Source organism: Taudactylus pleione, unplaced genomic scaffold, assembly GCF_031769625.1.
Source record: "Taudactylus pleione unplaced genomic scaffold, aTauple2 ptg000262l, whole genome shotgun sequence".
Classification (NCBI taxonomy): Eukaryota; Metazoa; Chordata; class Amphibia; order Anura; family Myobatrachidae; genus Taudactylus; species Taudactylus pleione.
The window spans coordinates 2,363,920-2,388,416 of record NW_028284664.1 but is presented as its reverse complement, the minus strand read 5'-3'; the positions used below and the strand labels follow the sequence as shown (position 1 = coordinate 2,388,416).

General features: G+C 44.8%; 1 protein-coding gene across 1 annotated transcript in view; it reads left to right on the top strand.

Annotated features, from left to right (window-relative positions):
• GABRR3 (gamma-aminobutyric acid type A receptor subunit rho3) overlaps positions 1-24,497 on the top strand; it is a 68,583-nt gene that overhangs the window by 14,331 nt on the left and 29,755 nt on the right. The window contains exons 3-5 of the mRNA XM_088481074.1: positions 1,102-1,169; positions 4,397-4,620; positions 21,697-21,779. Of these exons, the coding sequence (XP_088337200.1) occupies positions 1,102-1,169; positions 4,397-4,620; positions 21,697-21,779 (375 nt within the window). The remainder of the gene's footprint in view (positions 1-1,101; positions 1,170-4,396; positions 4,621-21,696; positions 21,780-24,497) is intronic.

The window sequence follows — 24,497 nt, the reverse complement described above, 5'->3', positions numbered from 1 at the left end:
GGCTATTACATATACTCCAAAGACTGTAATCGTCCCAGGGCAAAGATTACATTTTACACACAAAACTTGTAATTGTATTAAAAAACTATAGTGTATCCCATTTACTCCAGGGATCAGTACAAACCATTGCTTTTCTTTATCAATCCACTTGTACATGGGGTTTATTTGATATTTAGAAACTGAGATAGGAGATTTCTTCAGTATCCGGAAAAGTTTCAGAGTTTGCCTAGTTTAAAGTTATGTCGTAGGATTAGTGATAGCATTATAGCTATGTTTTGAATTCAAGATTGGGCTAGTATCTGGGCGGTTTTCCCCCATTAACTATATAAATATAGGGAGTGCATGTTTTTAGAAGTGGAGATGTTGCCCATAGCAAACCATCAGATTCTACTTAACTTTCATCTAGCACCTTCTAGAAGCCAATAGCTAGAATCTGGATGCTATGGGCAACATTTCCACTTTTAAAAACCCGCACTTTAGTAAATATACTCCTTGGGCTCTTAGGACCTCTCCTGGGCAATCTCCATGACTAGAAATCAGCGGCACTAGCCATTCGGAAACTTGATAGCAAGCGTAAAAGTCCAAAGTTTAATGATCGGCCTATGCGCAGGATCTCTACTGTGCATGTGCTGATCACTGACTGCGACGGTCGCAGTCCCCCCTGAGCTGCAACATGATTTACATGCTGTGGCCATTAGGGGGCAAGGAGGGGACGGTGCCAAAGAGTGTTTTTGAAAGATGGGGCCATGTCAGGCCCGTTTTCAGGTGCATTGAGGACAGAGGCTGTGGCTTCTGGTCCAAAGTGAAGACACCGGCCATCCTATGTAACATGAGGGTTACTCAGATGGCCAATGTTTTTAGAGATGATCTGATGGCTGCGTCCTCAGATGCAGCTGTGGATCACAGAAGCAAGCAGGAGGCATATATTCATAAATTACTCTGTAAAGCAAAATATAATGTAGTAGAAGCTCTAATTACATACAAATGGAGCATTATGGAAAATCGCTCTGTATATGCCATATACAATGTAATCAGTTAAAGGGTACTAAAGTGTATTGTAAATTCATTACCCATTCATACATTGTCTTGGTTGTTTCTAAGGTTCTGCAATTCCGGTTGGCATCGATGTACAGATAGAAAGTATAGACAGCATCTCAGAGGTTGATATGGTAAGTTACAAATGATATATCATCTCTTCTTTCTTAAGTTAACAATGTAATAATGCAAAAAAAAAAAATCATAAAGACAGCATCTTGCCATCAGGATCAGGGACAAGTTGAGCCCCCAGAACATGCCAAGAAAACACCAGGAAAGCAATAAATGTAATATATACTGCTAATAAGACAGCCACATCCACTTTGGTAGTCACCCTTGATGCAGAATAAGGTCTTCGACTGAGTCTTGTGGCCTTTCATGCGCTAGGTCCTCGACATGGCTGATATTAGGTGCACTTTCCTTAAAGGTGTAGCTGCATTATATTTTAATCCAGCCTCATCTGTACTGGCCAACGGTTGTTCCTTTTCTATTTCCATTTTAAGAATGGCACTCGTCAAGACTGCCCCTTGTTGCCTCTTCTTCCTTACAATGGAACCACTTGCTTCCAGGCTCTGTGACTTCCCAAATACAACAGGTATTTGAGCTGATCATTGTGATCATAAACTTGCCCTCTACGTTGATGATGTTCTCCTCATGATAACAAAGCCACACATGTCCCTACCCCTGTCTGGAGTGAAATAGAACTTTTCGGCCACTTCTCTAATTTCAAAATTAAACCTGACAAGACTATGGGTGGGATGCATGACACATCGCATTTGGGATGCATGACACATCGCATTTGGGATGCGATTAATCCAGCCACTCTTTGCATGCATGCCGGCGGTAATTATGCTGGTATGCATAAAAAGAATCAGAAAGGACAGCTCTCTCGGTAAGAGCTGTCCTTTGCGAATGAGGGACTTCCGAGTCAGAAGGATGCACGCGCCACAAGTGGTGCTGGGAGCGATTGGATCCCTCTCACAGCTCTTTGCGAATAGAAGCCCATAGGCTTCTATAGGGTAACGCCATCAGGGCTCCAACAACAAGCACTATCTGAAGATGGCGCTTGTTCTCGCAGCCAAACTCTTAAAACGAAGTTTTCGGAGTTTGCTGAATATCAGGTGGTCCTATCAGACCCCTGTTTATGAACGGCCAGTTGCCTAAAATATGTGAAAACTATAGTGTAATGGGCATGTAGTGATGATGAATGGACCCCCATGAGACCCTGGAGCTGAATATATCCCAAGTAGACTGACAACGTCTGACAGACAACTTTGAAATTAAATGGCTGCCCAGAAAAATGAAATACTGAGCAATCCACCTGACCATACATTAACATGACTTGCATTTAGCCAATTTCCATCAACTCTTTGAAAAAGGATCTCCGGAAATTGGAACCCACTTCTCCTGGTTCGGTAAACCTGCAATGATAAAGAAGAAAATATTGGCCAAACTGCTTTATTTTTGCCAAACTATCACAGTATGAGTCCCCCCCTCTGCCCTCAAGGACTTACAGTCATGAATTTCCCACTGTATTTGGTCTGGTAGACCACCTAGGGTTCAAAAGAAGATATTATATAACCACTCAAGGGAGGGTGGCTTGGGGTTGTCTTACCTACAAAAATATTACCTAGCTGCTCACCTTATGTAAGCCATTTTGGCACATGCTAATAGGATGTGGGTCAAGATGGAGACTTCCCTCTTGGCTTTGTTTTTTCCTTCTCTCTATTCTGGATGGACTCCAAACATAGGCCACCTTTAGCATGTCTCCTATGTACACTCCAATATAAACTCTCAACTTGGACTTATTATTTATGTACTGACAAGCTTATAATCAACAGAGACAGAATGGTCCCCTTCTGTGGTAACCGAGAATTTCTTCGGGCATGGACCCCAAAGCTCTCTCTAGTTTATGTACTCTCATTTTTCTCCCTGATATTACACCCAAAGGCTCTTTCCTTGAATTTTTGGTGCTTCTCAAACTCTTTAACCTACCACCCTGGGCATTCTATCAATGTTTCCACCTTTAGAACTGCAAAATTAAATTCCAACAACCGGTTAAAGCTCCACAAAGGATTAGCTGGGAAGAAGACATGGGTGAAACTCTGATCACGGTACACTTGGTTTTTGTTTGAAAGTAGGTTGTCAGATCATTGATTTGTATATGTACCAAAGATAACTCACATAAATTGTTATTTGCCTGGTATAGGGTGCCCAAAAGACTGCATGCGACCTTCCAATCCACTTCAAATCTACGTTGACGATATTGTGATACTCCTGGCACTCTGTTTTACATTTGGTTGTACTTCCTTCTACCATTTGGTGGTTCTACCTTAAGATATTTATTTGTTTGGTGGTAATACTTTAAGTTATCACCTCCTCCAATGGCCTATCCCTGACACACCCTAAATGTACTTGGAAACTCATTAACCATATTCTCATTACCGCTTGAGGTTTGATAGGCTTACATTGGAAAAATCCTGACCTTCCCACACTCTCAGCCCTTATTAAGAAAAGATGGTTGGTGTACAAGCAGAAACATATAACCAGTATCACGATCACCTTCACATATTCCAATGTGTTTGGGGTCCATAGGTTGCCTATTTCGGGACATGACAATTCCATTCCCTTTACCACTAGCCTATACAATGTGCCTGTGGTTTCTCTTTGTCGTCTCCTTCTGTCTCTGTTTTTTTTTATTCCTCCTCCTCCTCTATCCCAAACTAACTTCCCCCTTCCATATCCCTACCACCCCCCACCTACCAGCTGTCTCCTTTTTCCCTCTTCTGGTACACAGAGATAAGCATTTGTGTAATGTTGTCGTTCATCTATACAATTGTCACAATGCATTTCAATGATAAGCTTGTACAGCTTGAACAATTCCAATGGCTTCTTTGAAGATATGTATTTGTACAAGATCCTGTTCTTTCTTCTGTTCCCTCCCGCCATTCTGTCCTATTTTGTGAAACCCTCAATAAAATTACAATTTAAAGAAAAATGGCAGGAATTGCTGTGAACGTGCGCCCTGGATTTGGGTAGTATTTGAAGTATTGGTCTCCTGATAACTTGATTATTCCCTGATTGGTCTACTACACAGCAACAGAGGTACAGCTAGTCCCAAATTTCCCCTGTGAAGTGAGCCAAACTAGATTTACCAATAAAAAAACTGGTTTACAAAGGTCCTAACGCTACACCTGTGAAAGTTTTGGGACCTGTAACCCGGTTTCTTTCTGTAGGCTCATGATTAAATTATGACTGCAGATTAGCAGTAATATTATTTAATATAATATATTATAAGTGTGTAGCACTTATCCTGTCAAATAATAAAATTTTCTTCATGTTTTTCCGTTGGCCTGCCAAGGATTTTACAATGACCTTATACCTCAGACATTACTGGAAAGACGAGAGGCTCTCATTCCAAAGCACCAACAACAGAAGCATGACGTTCGATGGGAGGTTAATAAAAAAGATTTGGGTGCCGGATGTGTTTTTTGTCCATTCCAAAAGGTCATTTATACATGATACGACGATGGAAAACATCATGCTCCGCGTGTATCCTGATGGAAATGTCTTATTCAGCCTAAGGTAAGAAGTTTTCACATTCTGACTGCATAACAATTTTTAGTACCAAAATTACTGCATATATTATTCTCCAATTAAGAGATCTGTTGTTTCCTGCCAGATAGTCCATGCTGTAGATTCACCCCTAGCCCAGCAGTGGACCCAGAAGGCAGATGATCATGCCTGATTGCATAAAGACCCCAGTATCACACACAAACTGGTTCTTTCTGTACTAAGCTCCACCGGTGTCCTGTAATTAAACAATGGACCCTATTAAGGGCAGGCAGTTTTGAGGTTAGGGTGCAAACCAAGTTCACCCATTATAAGGAGATGCCACAATTTCAAGCTCTATAACATATACCAGAGTATTCCAAACTCATTACCATTACAGTCCAAGTTTTAGGGATATCCATGCTTGAGCACAGATGACTTAATTAGTATTTCGGTCAATTTGATTTAAACCATCTGGACTCAGGCATGGATATTCTTAATATCTTTAAGTGTTACAGCACCACTGGCACAACCAGAGTCCACCCGGCTCTAGGGCAACATCAAGGCTGAAGCCACACACACATTTTATCATTAATCTAGTATGGGCCAATGAGATGCAGTAGACAATAACACAAGTACATAAGTGATACATACAGTGACTGTACAATGCTACATTTGGTTCTTGAAGCACCAAATTAAACTGCTGTAAAGAATCAGATTGACACCTTTTACCCTCTTGACCCCTATTCTAACGTTCCACTGGAGGTTACAAAGAAACATAGCAGAACTGCAACTAAGAGAGACAAGGATACAACTCATAAGTGTAATGTCATAGCTAAACTACAACACAAAACCTGAGATGTGCCATCGTACCACTTGTAGACTAGTAGAGGCATTAATAAAGCCCCCCTTCTATTTATTAGTAATGTTAATGTTTCATTAAAATAACTGTAGATCAGTGCAGTAAGGAGGACAGTGCGATCAATGGGGTTGTACAGGGCAGGATGCCCTGGTGGTGGTAACGGCCATACATCCTTGCAGCAGAAACCCGCGCCCTGCTCCCCCTTACCGGCTTCCACACTGTTTAAGGAGAAATGTCATGACGCCTCCCAAAGTGCCGTGGGATCTGTACTGCCGCTCTGATCTAAGGACGGTCCGAGCAGCATCCTAGTGCAGTAGCTCCCACACACCCACCCCCTGGGGTGCAGGGTTATCATGGTAACGTGGTGCTCTGGTGGCGGGGATGGCACAGGGCACACCCGTGCCCTGTTATGGGGCTGCTGTAGATATAGGGCCTGATTCATTGTGGATCGCTATTGCGATCGCAGCTGTGATTACACACGCAGTTCTGCTGCGAAAATCTGCTAATGTTTGCAACCGCTCAGCCAGCATAGAGACGCCCACTACCGCTTTCTCACACCCCTAAGATCTCGCAGTCCTGCATATACATCGGTAACATCGAGTAACATCGGCCCGTCATGCAGAATTACAGTGGGTCTGACCTGTCTCAGAAATTGCAAGTCTCACCGCACACCGTCAGTACACCAGCTGCTTGTGCCATCGCAGTGGCTAATTTATGTACGCCCATGTAATGGCATTCAAACGGAGACGCATGCCTGTATTTCTCCAACCGTCACCACCCCCAAACACTGACGTCCCATCATTCACTCCGCGATGGTTTTCTGTGTGCGATCGCAATACTAACCTGCGCACGCGCACTGCGGTGCATGCGCACTACGCACCATCGGCCAATCTGCGTAAACAGTAAAAATTGTGATGCATGCTGAATCGGACCCCATGACCACTAAATATTTGTATTATTACATTTGTAGGTGTACATTCTACGAGGAATGTTGAACATAACACTATCTAGCACTGTAAAAGACAGTACTACAGTATATAAGGAAAGTAGTAGTGGTGCACACAATTCTCAATGCAGTCTCCATTTCATGTCCTGGTGATGATCAGTGGGAAGCACAGGATTTTTATACCAAGATTACAATTTGCTTTTCACCAAAATATTCCATCTGGACAAACCATATTGTACAGCAGGTGGGGCAGATAGATTTTTGTTTTAGAGGGATGTGTCCAGACTCAAATCTAAATTGCAGTGTAAAAATAAAGCTCTCCATCATTTGTGGGCTACACACAAAAGCAGCCAGTATTTACCCTGCATGCAGAAATAATAAATAAATGTTTTTTTTACACAGAAAAGCCTACCGATCACCCTGCCTTACAAAAAGAAGTCGGTGCAATTGCTTTTTTGGTGCCAAGTGTAATAGTTTAAGTTAATCAATATACCTGGTCTAGAGGGGAATTTCTGGGCACCTGCAATCTCCTGTCACGATTGCCTATCATAGTACTTCTCAATCATTTTCTGTTACCCTGCACCTTATTCTAAATGGTTAATAAACTGCAAGCTGGTTAAGTTATACCCCTTTCAGACTTAAGATCCGAGACATTGGATCGCAGAAGCCCACAGTGTGCGTCTTTTTATTCTATACAAGACGAAGCGGTGGTGCCACTAATGTAGATCTCTGAATCAGGCCCATAGACCAGAATAGTTGGTTGGTTTTAGAACTGGCCAAAACCCGACTGTAAAATGATGGCAAACCCGCCCAAACAATAGAGCTGCCTGTTCTGTGCAGGCTTCCTTAGGTGTAAAAGCATAGAAATAGTTAAAAATAATAAAAACAAATGCATGGGGTCCCCCCAAAATCCATAACCAGCCCCACCCTTTCAACCTGGGCTGGTATTGGAAAATCGGGAGGAAAAACAACATGGGGTTCCCCCCGAATTTCCAAAAACCAACACCAGGCTGAACCAGACAGGGGGATATTGCTATAGCAGGTAGCAGGGTCGGCAGTAGAAATCTCGAGGCCCAGTATACTCATGTCTCTGGGGACCCCACCTTCTCACCATCACCCCCGATGCCGCACATCCCCCCCTGCATGTGTGATATGTGAAGCATGATATATTAACTGAAAGATATTCCAGCCTTTACATAAAGTAAAAATACACTATGACTTACCACACTGTCTCTCTGTCACTGATGATGCAGGCTGTAGTTCTTGTCTGCTGTCTCTTGCAAGGTCTTCTTGATGACAGTGCTGTCAGGGGTAGGAGGGAGTGTGTCTGCAGCCAGCCATCCTCAGTCCTCATCCCCTCATCACCTTCCTCAAATTCAGTCTCTCATCACCTTCCTCCATCCCCATTCCCCTTCACCTTCTGTCCCAGCCCCCACCACCTTCCTTTATCCCCAGCCCTCATCACATTCCTCTGTCCCCATCCCCTATCGCCTTCCTCTATACCCCAGCCCCCATCACCTTCCTATTCCCCCAGTCCCTAACACCTTACTCTGCCCCAGCCCCTATTATTATTATTATCCTTTATTTATATGGCGCCACAAGAGTTCTGCAGCGTCTCACAAAGTACATAAGCAAATACGCAAACACAAAAACAGCGACTTGCAGTGCAAAACAATGCAGGACAAGGATATAGTTTATATACATTGATGCAATAGCGATCATAACACACAAAAATAAGCAGCAGGGCGTCAGCTACCAAGTGTTAGGTGCCCTTGTGGGGAGTTTTCCATAGATGACTGTATGAGTGAAGGAAGGAGAAGCACATGAGGGAAGAGGGCCCTGTTCGTTAGAGCTTACATTCACCTTTCTCTGCCCCCAGTTCCCTTTATCTACCTCTGTCCCCTTGACATTCTACCATCCCCTACCACCTTCTTCTGTCCCCAGCCCCCTCACCTTCCTCTGCCCCCAGCCCCCATCTCCTTCCTTTGCCCATCAGCCCCTATCCCCTTCCCCTGCCCCCAGCCCCTATCACCATACTCTGTCCCAGCCCCCTTCATCTTCCTCTGCCCCCTTCACCGTCCTCATCCCCTATCACCTTCTTCTCTCCCCAGTCCCCTTCACCTTCCTCTGCCCCCAGCCCCTATCAGCCTTCTCTGCCCCTATCACCTTCCTCCATCCCCAGCCCCTATCACCTTCTTCTGTCTCCAGCCCCCTTCACCTTCCTCTGCCCCCAGCCCCTATCAGCTTCCTCTGCCCCCTTCACCTTCTTCTGTCCCTAGCACCCATTATCTTCCTCTGCCCCTATTTTTCTATCATCCCCTAAACTCCTCAAGGTTGTTGCTAGATCCGTCCCTTCACCAGCGCAGCCTGCCTGACGGGCAGGGAAGACGTGCGGCGAAGTGACCTATGATGTCACTCCGCTGCGTTGCTCACTTAAAGGTCAGGCCCGGCACAGCTGGGCCACCTGGAATAGCCCAGCGCTGCTTGGGCCAGGCTACAAGGGAGGCGGAGCTGGAGCTGGGGCTGGGCGGCAGCTATGGGTCCCGGCGGCCGCGGCACCGTTTTGTACCCGTTCGGTCCTCGGAGCCCGGTATGGGTGTACTCTTAGTGCCCCCATGTCGCCGGGTCTGGCAGGGAGATACACAGCATGGGATCCCCTAGCCATAACATAAACCAGAGTGGGAAGAGTGAAGATTAGACAAGACAAGGAGCTCACATGCGCCATCGTGGAGTAACCGCAAAACAGTAAAAAAAAAAAAAAGTGGTTCTTTTGCAAGAAGCTAAACTCAGATGGAAGTTTAGGTAGTTACAAAGCCCGACTTGTTGCCAAGGGTTACACCCACAAATTAGGCATTGACTAGGGACAAATCTTCCTATCTGATGCAAGTTCATTACGTATGGTCTATATCTATAAGATTTACTGCTGTACCAACTAGAATCTGATTCAGCCTTCTAAACAGTGAGCTAATAAAATAGATTTACATGGAGCTACGGGAACACTGCAGTGATAATGCATTTCCAGAGGGAAAAGTGTGTCTGTTAAAGAAATCATTGTATGGGCTAAAACAATGTGGCCACTGCTGGAACATCAAGCTTGACAGTATATTTCTAGAAATTGACTTTGTATGTTCTAAAATTGATCACTGTTTGCACTACAAGTGGAAAGAAAAAATCTTGTTTATCATACCGGTGTACATAGATGATGTATTGCTTACAGGCCAAGAAAGCCACATTGCTGAGAAAATTGGTTGCTGACTTCAAACTAAAAGACCTTAATCTGGTGCACAATAGACAATATTTCAGGCCGATCTGATGGATCTGTCAGATATATTGACAAAATCGCCTAATGTGTACCCTTTATGTCGGGCCATGAGCGCTCCCGTTTTTATTCGTTAGTGGCATCATCAGGTCAGCCCTACATGCAGCTCAATCTGCTAATGCAACTGACGACCCCATGCAGCGGGATGCAGGTGGTTCCAACATATTGGGCGTTCGGGAACCAGATCACTTAATGTGTACTGGCCGCCTGATATTTCTGCCCATCACCCGTGCTGTCACACGTCGCATCACTGGGTACACATATCGTCTTATGTGTACCCAGCTTCAGACCGGTATATCAGCAGCGACATGCCTGGCGGTTAGAATCCCGACAGCGGCATCCCGGCAGAGGAAGAAATCCTGATCGTCCTAAGGTAAGTATTGACTAACCTATTTCTACCCCCTAACCCTAACCCTCCCTTTGGGGTGCCTAACCTTAACCTTCCCACCAGTGCCTAACCCTAATCCCCCCTCTAAGTGCCTAAACCTAACACCCCCTTTCCCGCCGCCTAAACCTAAGTCCCCCGGGGGGGTGCCTAACCCTAAGTCCCCCTGGGGGTGCCTAACGCTAACCCCCCATTCCCCTAGCCTAAATCTAACCTCCTGGGGGGGTGCCTAACCCTAAGTCCCCCCCGGGAACCCTAAACCTAACCCTCCCCCCCCCCGCGGCTAACCACGCTTGGCGCCCAGCGTCCCTTCGATCCGGATGCCGGGCTTTGGGCTCCTTGCTGTGATATGACAGTCAGGAAGCCGGCTGTCGGGATTAGGTTCGCTGGCTTCCCGACTGCATACCCCAACTGCAAGTTCTGAAGATTGTGCAGAATTTGAATGCTGGAACTGTTGTCAGTCAGTCATGTTAGCTAATTTTTAATCAATCCTGGAAGGGAGCATTGCATTGCTACTAATCATATCTGTGGCTGAAGGAGACTTTGGGATATATGTACTAAATTTCGTTTTTGGTCAGTTTTACAACCGACTAAAAACCGACTGCAAAACGATGGGAAACCCGCCCAAACAATAGACCTGTCTGAGGCAGACGAGTTTGAGAGAAGCACTGTACAGATAACTATGATCTGTGGTGGCTTTGTTGAGTTAACAAAGTGATAAAATAAAAAAATAAAAATGTGTGGTGCTCCCCCCCCCAAATTAGTAACCAGCCCCTGACCTGTCAGCCTAGGTTGGTATTGGAAAATAGGGGGAAAAAGCGTTGTGGGTTTCTAGCATTGGGAAAATAAAAAATGGCCACGAACCCTGCTCATATGTCCAAGACAGTGAGCGCTTGTGTTTTGATGGTTACTGCCGGGGGACACGATGGGCCTTCTTGGGCGGTGACTGGGGGTGTGGCTATGGGCAGCCTGCATGTCAGTGTCTGTAACTGCGTCAAAATACTGGCACCGGCAGCCACATACTGTAGAACACTTTGAGCAACCATAGGGCTGCGCTAATGTCAGATGACGGGTCGAAGGTGCAACTATTTGCGGTGGATTAGAGCTACAACCTGTGGGCGTCTCAGTAGTAAGCCATTGGCAGAGGCATTGGCATGAATTCGCAGTGACATCTGCGACAAAAGTCGCATTCGCTGCCGCAACTCCGTCCACCTCTGAATCAGGCCCTCTCCGGGCCGCTGAGAACAGATCGGGGCTGGGTACTGGGGAAGTATGGCCAAATCCGGGAGCTGACCCGGGAATATTTCTGCGCTTTAATGTAGAAGTCTGATCACTATAGTTACCAGCTATAAATAGAATTCAATCCTGTAGAATTTTTTTTTTTTGTGACTTTCATTGGAAAAGTGGGTGGTGATAAAATATATACATTTGTGTATTATCCTCAGATTACCCAATATTAAAATCCTGTATAATCTAATGCTGGTGTAGCCTCCAGGAAGACAGCTTATTATATTAATGTCATATCCTTACAGGAAAATGCACCAGCTGTCCAATCCTCATTTCTCTGTCTGATAAACATGAAACACAACAGCTGGATGTGACCCAGCCAATGAGACATTTCTCTCTAATAATTGAACTGATGACTAGACACAAGATGTATGCTACCACAATAGCTCAATCATCATCACACCTGGGGCCTCATTCAGAGGCGGTCGTAGGATGCAAGCGGCTGTTCTGAAACAGGGCGGCCGCTTGCATCCTGAACGGCCGTTAACACCCACAGCTCTAACGACCGACAAAGGTGATGGTCGCGATGGTCAAGACCATCGCGACCATCGGGGCTTACGACGAGACCCTAAGGTAGGGTGTCGTCAACCTTAAGCCCCAGGGAGCTTCCTGCTCTGATCGAGCAGGAAGCTCCCCACTGACATCACTGATGATGCCAGTGGGGCCGCCCCCAAACGGCAAGCGTTCCTACTGGAACGCCTCCGTTTGGCCAGACACGCCCCCGGCCCGCCCAGAAAACGGGGCGAGCTGTCACTCAACATCGACAGCTCGCCCCATCTATGACGAGACCCCTAACGACGGATCACCCATCGTTAGCCGGGTCTCGCGCATGCGCACGACGGAGCCGGCTCCGTCATGGGCATGCGCTGTGGGGCAACATCAAGTCGGTCGTGAGCGCTCAGCGCGACCGACTCTGAATGAGCTCCCTGATGTGTAGGAATTAATTGAAGGTACATTCACACGTAGAGAAGTGGCACTGAAGCTGCATACACACACAACGATTTAGTAAATGAACGATGTTAGTAAACGATTTTCGTTAATTTTTTCAAGGGAAAAATTAACGATAATCGTTTACTAAAATCGTTCATTTACTTAATGTAATGAACGATTTTTTTTAACTACAAACGATTTTTGCATATTCCCTTACTGAAAATCTTTGAGTTGGTCACACGTAGAGAAGTGACACTGAAGCTGCATACACACACAACGATTTAGTAAATGAACGATGTTAGTAAACGATTTTCGTTAATTTTTTCAAGGGAAAAATGAACGATAATCGTTTACTAAAATCGTTCATTTACTTAATGTAATGAACGATTTTTTTTTTAATTACAATCAATTTTTGCATATTCCCTTACTGAAAATCTTTGAGTTGGTCAGTCTGACTGAAATACAAACTACAAACGTGAACATGCATGAACGGAAATCGTTCATCGTTTTAACTCAGAAAGTGAACGATTTTTTCCACGATTGAACGATAAACGATATCGTTATCGATAATCGCTTAAAAAATCGTGTGTGTATGCACCTTGAGAAATAAGCTGTTTTCAAAATGATATTTTTTGTATGGTGCTTATTGCTGGATAGAACAATATAAAAAGTATCTGGTAAATTGAAGACACAAATATTCCATTTGTCATAATAATTTGGCAATTGGGGGCACTATTGAAAACTCGAGGAGACCTAATAAACATAATAAAGTTATAAACACAGTCGAGGACTATCTGTCTGTCTCTCTCTCTCTTCTATCTATCTATCTCTATATCTCTCTTTCTATCTCTCTGCCGCTTTTATTAAAAAACTATAAAATTCAGTATATATTATTCAGTAGAGGTTTCAGCACTCCAGAAATGCTTATAAACTGATCATTGTTATTTAGCAAAAGGCTATATATATTTATATACACAGTGCAAGTATTCACCTAAAGTTACAAGTTGATACAAACTATATAGTAACATCCATGCACTGGATAAGTCTTCAGACACTTACTTGATTTATTTATGATATTATTTCACAGATTTCTTCCTGTTTCATATAAGAATGAACAATTATACCAAAAGCCAGTGCCAGGAATGTGTACAGAGGAGGTGTGTGCATCCCTCATACTAAGCTACTTTTTGTTGCTCCTCTCTGGAAGTAGCCCGGAGAGGAGATGCAGCGGCCACTTCCGGGGGTCATTAGGCCCCACGCCGTCGTGCCAAAAAGCTGCGAATCATGGATCCGTGAAGAAGAGGCAGGGCTAATGTGATACGATGTGCATCATGTCAGTCCTGCCACCTCCATATGTACCTGCGATTCACAATATTATCTCCCCATCCTGCCCACTCACTAGATCCCCCCACTCTTCCAGGGGTCTCGGGAACTCCCCTAAAAATCAGGAGTCTCCAGCACCCTCCGGGAGAGTAGGTCAGTATGGCATCCACCCCATTTGGATGAATAAGTAGGAATGTCATTATTGAAGAAATGTATTTGTGTCCCATTCTTCTAGAACCCAGAAAACAAGTCTATAGGAATGAGTGTAATAAAACATTAGCTTAGTGTACCAGTGTATGCTATAGGATACAACTTGCTCATTTCATTTTAATGTTATCAGAATCATTGAAGTTTGCCAAGCAATTCGTCATTTGACAGTCATTATGTTATCACTACTGCATATGTGCAATCCGGGCTCCTGGCATCCTCAGTATGTCCAGCATGTTAATAGGTATACTGTAATTAGTTACACTGTTAAAATGCTTTAAGTTCCATTTTAAGATTGTCTGTATTGTCTGACGCCCCATCAGAGGTCCACTATACTATCAAAATCAGGACAGTTGGAAGGTATGAAAAATTATTTTATGGGGGGCGTGGCCTGGCAGCCATCGAGAGCGGACGTGTCTGCCTTTTCTCCTAGCAGCCGTCCCATTGTGGAGAGATCTGGACCCTATAAGTTGCCGCTCACTGCCCGCCCTTTGTCAGCTGCTAGCGGGGGACGCTGCCGCGGAATCGGGAGACATCTCCTCTGTCTCTGCGGATTGCACCCTCCTCGCCTCCTAGGATCCCCGGTCTCCAGTACCGCCGCGACCCGGGGAGGAAACACGTGACGGGCTCTCTCCTGCCAGCCCGGCTTGACTTTGAGCCCTCCTCGCGGCGCCTGTTCCTGCCCGCTGCTGGACCCCACTCACCTCGCCCTTCTCCCGCCGGTAAGTCCTGTCGCGGCCGTGACTTGGTTGCGCGACGTGGCCGTCCTCCAGATCCGGCCTGACAGTGGGAGAAGTGCTCCGCTCGCAACTGCGGACGCAGTACACATGGTCTCCCGCAGCCCACCTTCCCTCTCTGCTTCTTAATATAGGTGGGCTGAGATCCCCGCTTACCTGGCCTGCCACCCCAGTATATGTAGAGGCAATTACCTGGCACATACCCAGCTCCTTTCTCCTGCCTCCATCTTGGGCTTCACAGACGCTGTGTTACAGCATAAACTCCAGCTCTGCAGCCCCAGGGGGTAATGAACCTAGTAGCCTGCTCTCCCTTGTACACACTAAGAGGTTCAACCTATTGAGTTCCTCTTGAAGCTAATATTTGAAGTTAATAAACACCATATTCATCTCTCAGTGCATGAATCATATATCTCCCTATTACTGGCAAGAATTCTCCACCTGGTGGCTAGAGCATGTAATTACCATTCACTACCGGAATTAATTTTGATATATACATAGTGTTTTTTCACTTTAATTCATGTCACCACTGTGTTTACTTAAAAGCCGCGGGATGACTGACACCCTTTAGATGGGACGGTTCTTTCTTTGATGGCTGCCTAATTATAGGCTTCTGGGGGTCTGTGCTCGCATGTGGCTCATTTACATGACACACCTACGCTAATTTGCTCTCTTTGCCCAACTCATTTATTACCGCCATATATCTCACATTCTCTCAAAATGGGCAAAGACAAGAAAACTACAAACAAAAGAGAAGAATCGCGTCCTAGAAACGAAACACCTTAGTCAGACCTCCGACCTTTCCTCTTGCCAACACCTTCCAAGTCCAGTTCCACTCAAGATAATTTAGAATCTTCTTCGGCCCAGTCTAACTCTTCAAGTCCCTCCTCAATTGAAGACCCTTCTCTTCTATCCTCATCTAAAGTCGGCAATGAGATCAAAGAAATACTGGCTTACATTAAAACCTTACCAACTAAACAAGACCTCCAAATTACCATAAGGCAAGAAATGGCATCGGTCAAACACGATTTATCTCTACTTACAGACCATCTTACATCCTTGGAAGAGTGTCAAGAATCGACAGATGCTACGCTCTCCAAATTTAAGGATGTTATATCTTCCCAATCAACTGAACTCCAAGCTTTAAAGTCTAGAATAGACGATTTGGACAACAGGGGTAGACGGAATAACATCCGTATTAGGGGCTTATCGGAAGATGTCCAACCCTCCAACTTGATAGATGCCTTGACGAAGATCTTTAACGAAATCCTTGGCAAAGACCCGAACGATAAAATAGTTTTTGACAGGGCCCATCGAGCTTTACGCCGTCGAGGTTCTTCCTCAGATAGACCAAGAGATGTAATCTGCCGACTTCACTATTTTACACAAAAGGAGGATATCATGCGCAAAGTCAGACAATTAGACGGAGTGGACTTTAACGGTGACACTATACACATCTTCCAAGATTTATCTTGGCACACCCTACAATTATGGAGAGCGCTACGACCTTTGACAGAAGAACTCCGCCAACGCCAGCTCAAATACCGCTGGGGTTTCCCATTTCACCTTCAGGTGACGTTCTCCGGCAGAATTTTATCCTTTCATACCCCGTCTGAACTCCCCTCATTCTGTGCTACCCTGGGCCTCCCTACAATCGAGACACCTGAGTGGAAAGACCCTTTGATCCATTTAGACCTGCCACCTCGTCCAGAAAAACACACTTCGTGGCAGACAGTTCAACATTCACGACACAGACCGAAGACCACCTCTATTCATCATGAAGTGGAAGGCACTTGAAAAATGGATATCCGCCTGGTCCTATTGTTCCAGTTTGCTTCTCTTAAACTCTAGGATTTCGCCCGGATTGTGTGAAGGGAACGTTCAACTTGATAGGATTTCAATCCTTCATTACCTGAGAAACTTTGTTTCTATTAGTGATTACAATTTAATAATGATGTTTCTATATGTCTTGCTACGCTTTATGCTATTATATTCGTTATTAGCTTATGTTGAGATCTCTACATTTGTTCCAATTACGATCCCAGTATCCTACTTCTTCTCTTATATAGATGTGATGTCAATGTTTTCTTATTATTGTTAATATAGTTAACAGGGCCGTGTTTGGGCATAGACCCCCATGTGCCCCCCTACCCCGCACTCCATGTTTTCACCTACTGAGATCTTGGATGAGGTGCTTTATTCCATGATCTCAGTCGCGGGATTCTCACTGTTACTGATAGTATTGTATTGTTTACCATTTTTGTGTGTTTTTTTTTTTTTTCTTTTTTCTTTCTTTTTCTCATTGGGATCCTTATTGCTCTTTATATCTAGGTTCTCCTAATGTCTACAGACACTGAACTACATATCTCCTCTATCAATGCCCGGGGCCTAAACATCCCGGAAAAAAGGTCTAAGCTTCTACGTTCTTTATGAACCAATAGAGTAGACGTAGCAATGATCCAGGAAACCCACTTTAGATCAGCCGCCAAAATTCCCTCCCTGCGTGATCGCCATTTTCCTACCTCCTTTTTTAACAATAACCCTGAGGGAAAGTCAAAGGGAGTTGCCATCCTTTTTTCTCAGAGGCTTCCCATTACTGATATAACTGTGCATAGACTAATCCCAGGTAGAGTCCTCTTGATAAATTGTCAACTTTTTAATCAAACCTTCTCGTTCATTAACATATACGCTCCCAACCAAGCCCAAAATACTTTCCTCAAATCCATTCTGGATCAGATAGACCCCCTGATGAAGGGTATAACAATAATTGGAGGTGACCTCAATTGGACTATGGATCCTACTTTAGATACTTCTAATAGCTCCCCTAGTTTCTCAAACGCTAAATACCGCCATGTTAGGAAAGCATTTCATGACTACCAGCTGGCTGACTCATGGAGAGTCTTACACCCCTCAACTCATGACTATTCTTTTTACTCCCACCCTCATAAGGCATATTCCCGCCTTGACTATCTGTTTTTGAGCCATAGACATCTTCATCTGCTCGCTGATGCCTCTATTGGCTCTATTACATGGTCGGACCATGCTCCAGTCTCGCTGAAGCTGGCTTTACCCCATTTCTCACCCAGACAGTGGACTTGGCGACTCAATGAGTCTATATTACAAGATGCACACTGCAGGGCTGAGATTGCTGCGACCCTAGCTGACTATCTTGTTCATAACGATACTCCGGAAGTCTCCCAGATTACTCTTTGGGACTCACATAAATGTGTACTTAGAGGCAAATTCATTCAATTGGGTTCCCACATTAAAAAGCAGAAATCTGCGCAGATCTCGACCCTGCTCCAGCGTATTAGCCAACTTGAGACCTTACACAAGTCCTCCCTATCTGGGGACACCTACTTTGAGTTGTCTACAGCCCGTGCGGCTCTTAATAAATTACTCTCTGACAACATCGAATCATCATTACGGAAATGCAAAAGTAGGTTCTACCAATGGGGGAACAAACCAGGGAAGCTCCTGGCACGGGCCTTGAGGACTCAGCGAGCGGCTGGGTTTATACATACTATCAAAGATAGCTCTGGCTCATCTCACTCACTGACATCTAAAATAGCTTCTTGCTTTCAACAATACTATTCTTCTCTTTACAATTTGTCAGACCCCTCTACAGGATCATCATCCCTTCCCACTTCTAAAACGGCCTTAGAATATCTTTCTTCTGTGTCTTTTCCCTCCCTCTCTCCATCTGATAGAGACTCCCTGGAACTCCCCTTTACGTTAAAGGAGGTTGAATTGGCTATCTCTTCCTCCCCCTCAGGCAAAAATCCTGGTCCCGATGGGTTGACCATAGCTTATTACAAAACATTTAAAGAAACATTGGCTCCTATGTTACTTCGTGCTTTTAATTAGATCTCTGTGGACTCACAGTTTTCTAATCAATCCCTAGAAGCTCACATTTCAGTTATTCCTAAACCAGGCAAGGACCCCTCCCTGTGCCCAAGTTACAGACCCATCTCGCTCCTTAATGTTGACATGAAACTATACGCCAAACTCATAGCTAACAGGATTCATCCCCTCCTCCCTCAATTGGTCCATAGTGATCAGGTTGGTTTCATTAGAGGCCGGGAAGCTCGTGATAATACTACAAAAGTACTCAATCTTATGCATCTAGCGTCCCAGCAGAATACTCCTGTAATTCTCCTGTCAACTGACGCTGAAAAAGCGTTCGACAGGATCAGTTGGAGGTTTATGAGGTCTGTGCTTGGCCACGTGGGACTGGGTCCTCTTGCTTTACATAGGATTTTAGCGCTATACAAGACTCCTTATGCACGAGTCAGGGTTAATGGCACCTTGTCAGAGGTCTTTCCCATTACGAATGGCACTAGACAGAGTTGCCCGTTATCTCCGTTAATTTTTATACTATGTATGGAAGCCTTAGCGCGATCCATACGGGCCAATCCTAACATTTCAGGTATATCTGCAGGTGGGACGGAACATAAACTTGCTTTATTTGCAGATGATCTGCTAGCTACCATATCTCATCCAACTATATCATTACCCCATCTAATGGATGAATTCACTAAATTTGGAGATTTATCTAATTTTAAAATTAATTTCACCAAATCTAGAGCCCTTAATATCTCCTCCCCCTCCTCAATAGTGGCTGGCCTACAATCTGCCTTCCCGTTCTCATGGCACCCTACCCATATCACTTACCTAGGGATTAAACTCACTAAAGATATGTCACAACTATTCCATGCCAACTTCTTCCCTCTCTTATCGTCAATCCGTTTAGATTATAACCACTGGCATCTAAAGCAGCTTTCTTGGTTGGGGAGGATTAACGTAGTCAAGATGAACACACTCCCCAAATTGCTTTATGTCCTCCAGACTATTCTGATAAAAGTACCAGAGTCTTGGTTCTGTTCTATCAATTCTCTAATTCGTCAGTTTATTTGGTCTCGAAAACGCCCCAGAATTAGACGAGACTTATTATCGCGGTCAAAACAATCAGGTGGCCTTCAACTTCCAGACATTAAGTCTTATTATCATGCCATCCACCTGAACAGAGTACTTGAGTGGACTAAGAACAGAGACATTAAGCAATGGGTTGCTCTAGAAGGCTGCTTTATGGAACAACACTCTGAAATTGTGCCTTGGTTACCTTACCTTCCCAAATTTTCTCCTCCTCACCCAACAATTTCCTCAACGCTAGCTATTTGGAAGTCTATGAGAAAACTTCCTTCCATTTCCTCTGACTTTGGTCCTCTCACCTCATTCCTAGCCAATCCCAAATTCCCACCTGGCCTTAATCCCTCACATTTTTCTGCTTGGACCTCTACAGGCCTCTTTAGAGTGGGCCAGCTAGTATCTGCTTCAGGTATTAAACAATTCTAGGAGATTCGTGAAAATTGGGAAGTTCCTCCAGGTTCGCCATTTCTTAAATTTTAACAATAACATAGGTCTAGCAAAAAGGGAACTCACACCGTTTGAGAAATTATGTGTCTCTCCTCTTCACCTCTCTCATATGATTTCTGTTCTTTATCGATTATTAATGTCAGAACAAGCACCGTCCCTTCCTCCCTGGACTAAAATATGGGAAAAAGATTTAGGCCTTACCCTCTCCAATCAAGATTGGCATAATATCTTCGTTAAAACACATTCTAGCTCTACCTGTATGACCATACGAGAAACACAGTATAAGATCCTTATGAGATGGTATAGACACCCCTCTCTTCTGCATGCTATGTTCCCATCCCTTCCTAACTCCTGCTGGAGATGCTCCTCAGCTCCTGGTTCTTTGAAACATATCTGGTGGGACTGTCCTCGACTAACGACTTTCTGGTCTGAAGTGGTTACTATCTCCCAAAGCATCTTAGGTCACCCTGTGCCTTCAGACCCTGCTTTTTGGCTATTAAACCACTCTCCCATTTCGGTTTCCGATTTCAAAAAATCCCTACTTAGACACTTAAGCAATGCAGCGCGTTCCGTCATTCCTATTAGGTGGAACTCTGATAAATCCCCTTCTCGTAAGGATTGGTTCCATAGGATAGATTATTTTATGTCTATGGAGGATATTATAAGCTCCATGTCAGATACACTTTCAGACTTTAATACTACATGGCAACCCTGGTTAGAATATAAGTCTTCCATTGATTATAAGACCTATATGACACTTCCATAACAAAATACCTATTTTATAACTTTCAACTATGGTTTACTATCCATTTTATTTTTGAAAGGATCCCGTTTCTCTTTCTTTTTCTTCTTCTTCCCCCTTTTTTTTTTTTCTCTTCCCCTATCTCACTGCAGTTTTAGTTATGCATTTATATTTTGTTTGATGTGAAGAGAAATGTTTGTATTTCTTTATCTTTGTTAAATACTAATAAAAATAGAATATATAAAAAAAGAAAAATTATTTTATGAATTTAGCCTCATCCTGCATTAAATTCCACATTCCCCTTTACAGCTCACACCTTACACAGCGATTCAGCTTGTGTTAAAGACGAGCATAACTGACATGTGGCCAGAAGTGGAAGACGTATATAATAACAGCAGCCAATGGGGCATACTTTATGTTTCTGAGCTTGATGTGAGATAAAATTGTGAAATATATATCACCAACCAATCAGCTCCAAACTATCATTTCTTAAACACAGCCTGCAAAATGTAAGTTAGAAGCTGATTATCTCACATCAAGCTTTGATACATATCAGGGCCGTAGCTAGGGTAGTGCGGCCGGTGCCATGGCACAGGGCACCGCAGGGCAGGGGCCTGTCAAATTTCTGTTTATTATCATTCTTGCTTGTAGCTTCCTCTTATTTCATCCCCAGCATCTTCTGGCCTCTCCTATCTCTTCCCTGGCCCTTCCCCATGAAGCCATGGCCCTTTTTTGGGTGCATTATGTCCCTTTGAAAAATGAGGGAGGCGTCAATGCTCTTTCTGGCACAGGGCACCAAAAAGTCTAGTTACGGCTCTGATACATATGCCCCAATGTATGATGGGTTAGAAAAAAAGGAAATTGCTACAAAGATCATTCAGGACCTGCTATGACAATACATCGTTAAGTGCTGTGAGGTTATTGAGGCGCAATGCACTATTCTGCATATAATGTATGGTCTTGTATGACATTTCATCTCGTCTTTCTCCATGCCGCAGGATAACAGTATCGGCTATGTGCTTCATGGATTTCAGCAGGTTCCCTCTGGACACCCAGAACTGCTCTCTAGAGCTGGAAAGTTGTAAGTAGGTTTGTACATTGCTTGCATGGGTTCATTTGTACACAGACTAGATACTAGCACTACTGACATTCAAATAAAATATATCTACAGAACAAGACAGAAATAAAACATATAGGGGTTATGTATATATTGAAGGGTTCCTAAATCAGCCTTGCAAGTCCAGACACATATCACATGGCTTAATGGAATTATTTCACATGCCTATTACATGAGATTATAGATGCAGCCTGTCCTATATTTCTGCTTCATTTATTTGAAAAAGACAGTGGGCCCGATTCTAGGTTGGACGCAGCTGCATATTTATGGCGATTACACATCTGCGATCTTTATACCAATGCCGCTACAAAGGCCTTCCCTTGTGTGCACACGCATGTGCAAGGACTGAGACGCACACTTTCAGCTTCTATAGATGCGGCAGTACCGCCTGATGTGTCTTTATCGATACTTGCACCAGCTCTATGGCAGGTACAGATCTTCTGTCCGAGTATAGCCTGCTATGTAGCGTCTCTGTATGCAAACACTTCAGCTACACATCTGCGACATAATGCGCCCATGAGACGTACTGTATAAATAGCCACCTCCCAGTCACCGTGCAGGAACGTCCAATAGATTTCCAATACATGCATCTTAATCGGTACTGCGACTCTGTATGTACACAGAAGGTCTCATTCAGACTCGCTCGCAAGCCCTGAGCGCTTGCAAGCGGGTCGATGTTGAGGCCCTGCGCACGCGCAGTGGCCGCACTGCCGCGCGCAAGCCCCAGAGCAAGAGAGAAATTCTCTCGCTCCGGGGCTTACTACAAAAGGGGCGGCTGTCGATGGTGATCGACAGCTCGCACCGTTTTGTAGGCGGGGTGGGGGGGGTGGCTTGCCAAACGGAAGCGTTCCCGAAGGAATGCCTGCCGTTTGGGGGCGGCCCCACTGACATCACTCACGATGTCAGTGGTGAGCTTCTGGCTCTATTAGAGCCGAAAGCTCACTGGGGCTTGCGGCAGACGAGACCCTACCACAAGGGTCTCGTCGCAAGCCCCGATGGTCGCGATGGCCCACAGCTTAGCGAGCAGCCAGGAGACCGGCTTTTAAAGAAGCGGCCGCCCTCATTCAGAGCGAGCGCTCTCATTTTGCGAGCGGCTCTGAATGAGGTCCAGAGTGTAGCGCATGCGCTGTTGGGAGTTTTTAGGGATTTTCACGCATCTGCAGTGCCAAAAATATCACTCAACTCTGTAAATGTTATCGGCATTGCAGGTGACCCAGGCTCAGTGTGCACAGATACTGTCTTACTAGGGATCTATGACCGTGTTAATGCTTGGAAAGTGAGTGGCAGGCTGGAGGGGCCGGCCTACTCTTTGGGGAGTAGGAATGGCCAGCAGGAAGGCGACATTGTATCGAAGTATTTTGCTGCTATTATTACATGCCTTGCCATCATTGAGCACATGATAAAACTAGTATGCGCAAAGAAGCACTACCAGTGAGACAGTGTTTCCATACCTTCAGGAAAAAACTTGGAAAAACCAAATGAAGTAAAGCAATTACCATTGTGACAAACAAGATGGCTACCATTGGATTCTGGGAGTGCCCGCCAAAATTTGTGCGTCTCCCGGACATTCTAGAGAGTAGTTAAATACGGTATGTCTCGTGCTTAGGCTGACAAACTGATGATATTCATCATACATGTGAACCAATTCCAATTAGGACAGCCACATGTTTTCCATCTGTGCCTGGAACTACCCATGCCTGTGTTATCTGCAAATTAACTGCATTAAGCAACCCGGGGTATTGTGGGTGATGGACTATGGGGTAAGTGTAAAAGCCTGCAAATCGCAGGCATCGGCGAAATCCCAGCAAGTCTGGCTGATGTTTTAAAGAGGCAATCAGATAAAAGGCAAAACCAAATTTTAAAACCATTGGGCAGACTTGCCCGGATCTCGCCGATGCCTGCAGTTCGCAGGCTATTACATTTAACCCTATAGGCTGGAAAAATGATGACAAACAGTGGGCCTGATTTAGCTTGGATCGCAACTGCTAATACGCATGCAATCGGCCGATTGTTGCGTTCTGCGCATGCGTACACATCGCAGTGCCCGAAGGCGAACCGGCCACTGCGATCGCAGTGACTGCACAGACCCATCACAGAGTGATTGACAGGAAGTACTGTTTGTCGGTGGTGACAGGGGGGGTGGTCGGCGAAACGCACACATGCCAGTGTGTTTGAACGCCGTTGCATGGGCGTGCATAAATTATTCACTGCGATTCGACTGAAACAGAGGCGGGCGGTCGGTCAGGATGCAAGCGGCCGTCCAGTTTCTGAGCGACCGCTTGCATCCTCCGACCGCCTCTGAATGAGGGCCATAATACTACCCTCATTTAGTTTTGCTATTACTGAGAAAAGCGTATTTTCTTGATTCATTGGAGATTAATGTAACATATGTAATAAATACTACACTGAAGTGCCAAAAGTCATGGCTGCAAATGGTTATCAAGCAATGATGTGTAGCAGTTACTGGTCAATGACTTGTTCAGATGGACCAGCGGACCCACCCCATGCCATGTGAACACACCCACCACCAGCCTGCAGGGTGCCTTATTGTCAACTGGGGTCCATGACCTCATCGGGTTTGCACAGGGTCGTTTTAAGAGAGGAGGGGGCCCGTGACTCAGTGCGGGCCCCCTCCTCTCTTCTGGCTGTCCCGCGGTGCAGTAGATTCAGCTGCGCATTAAC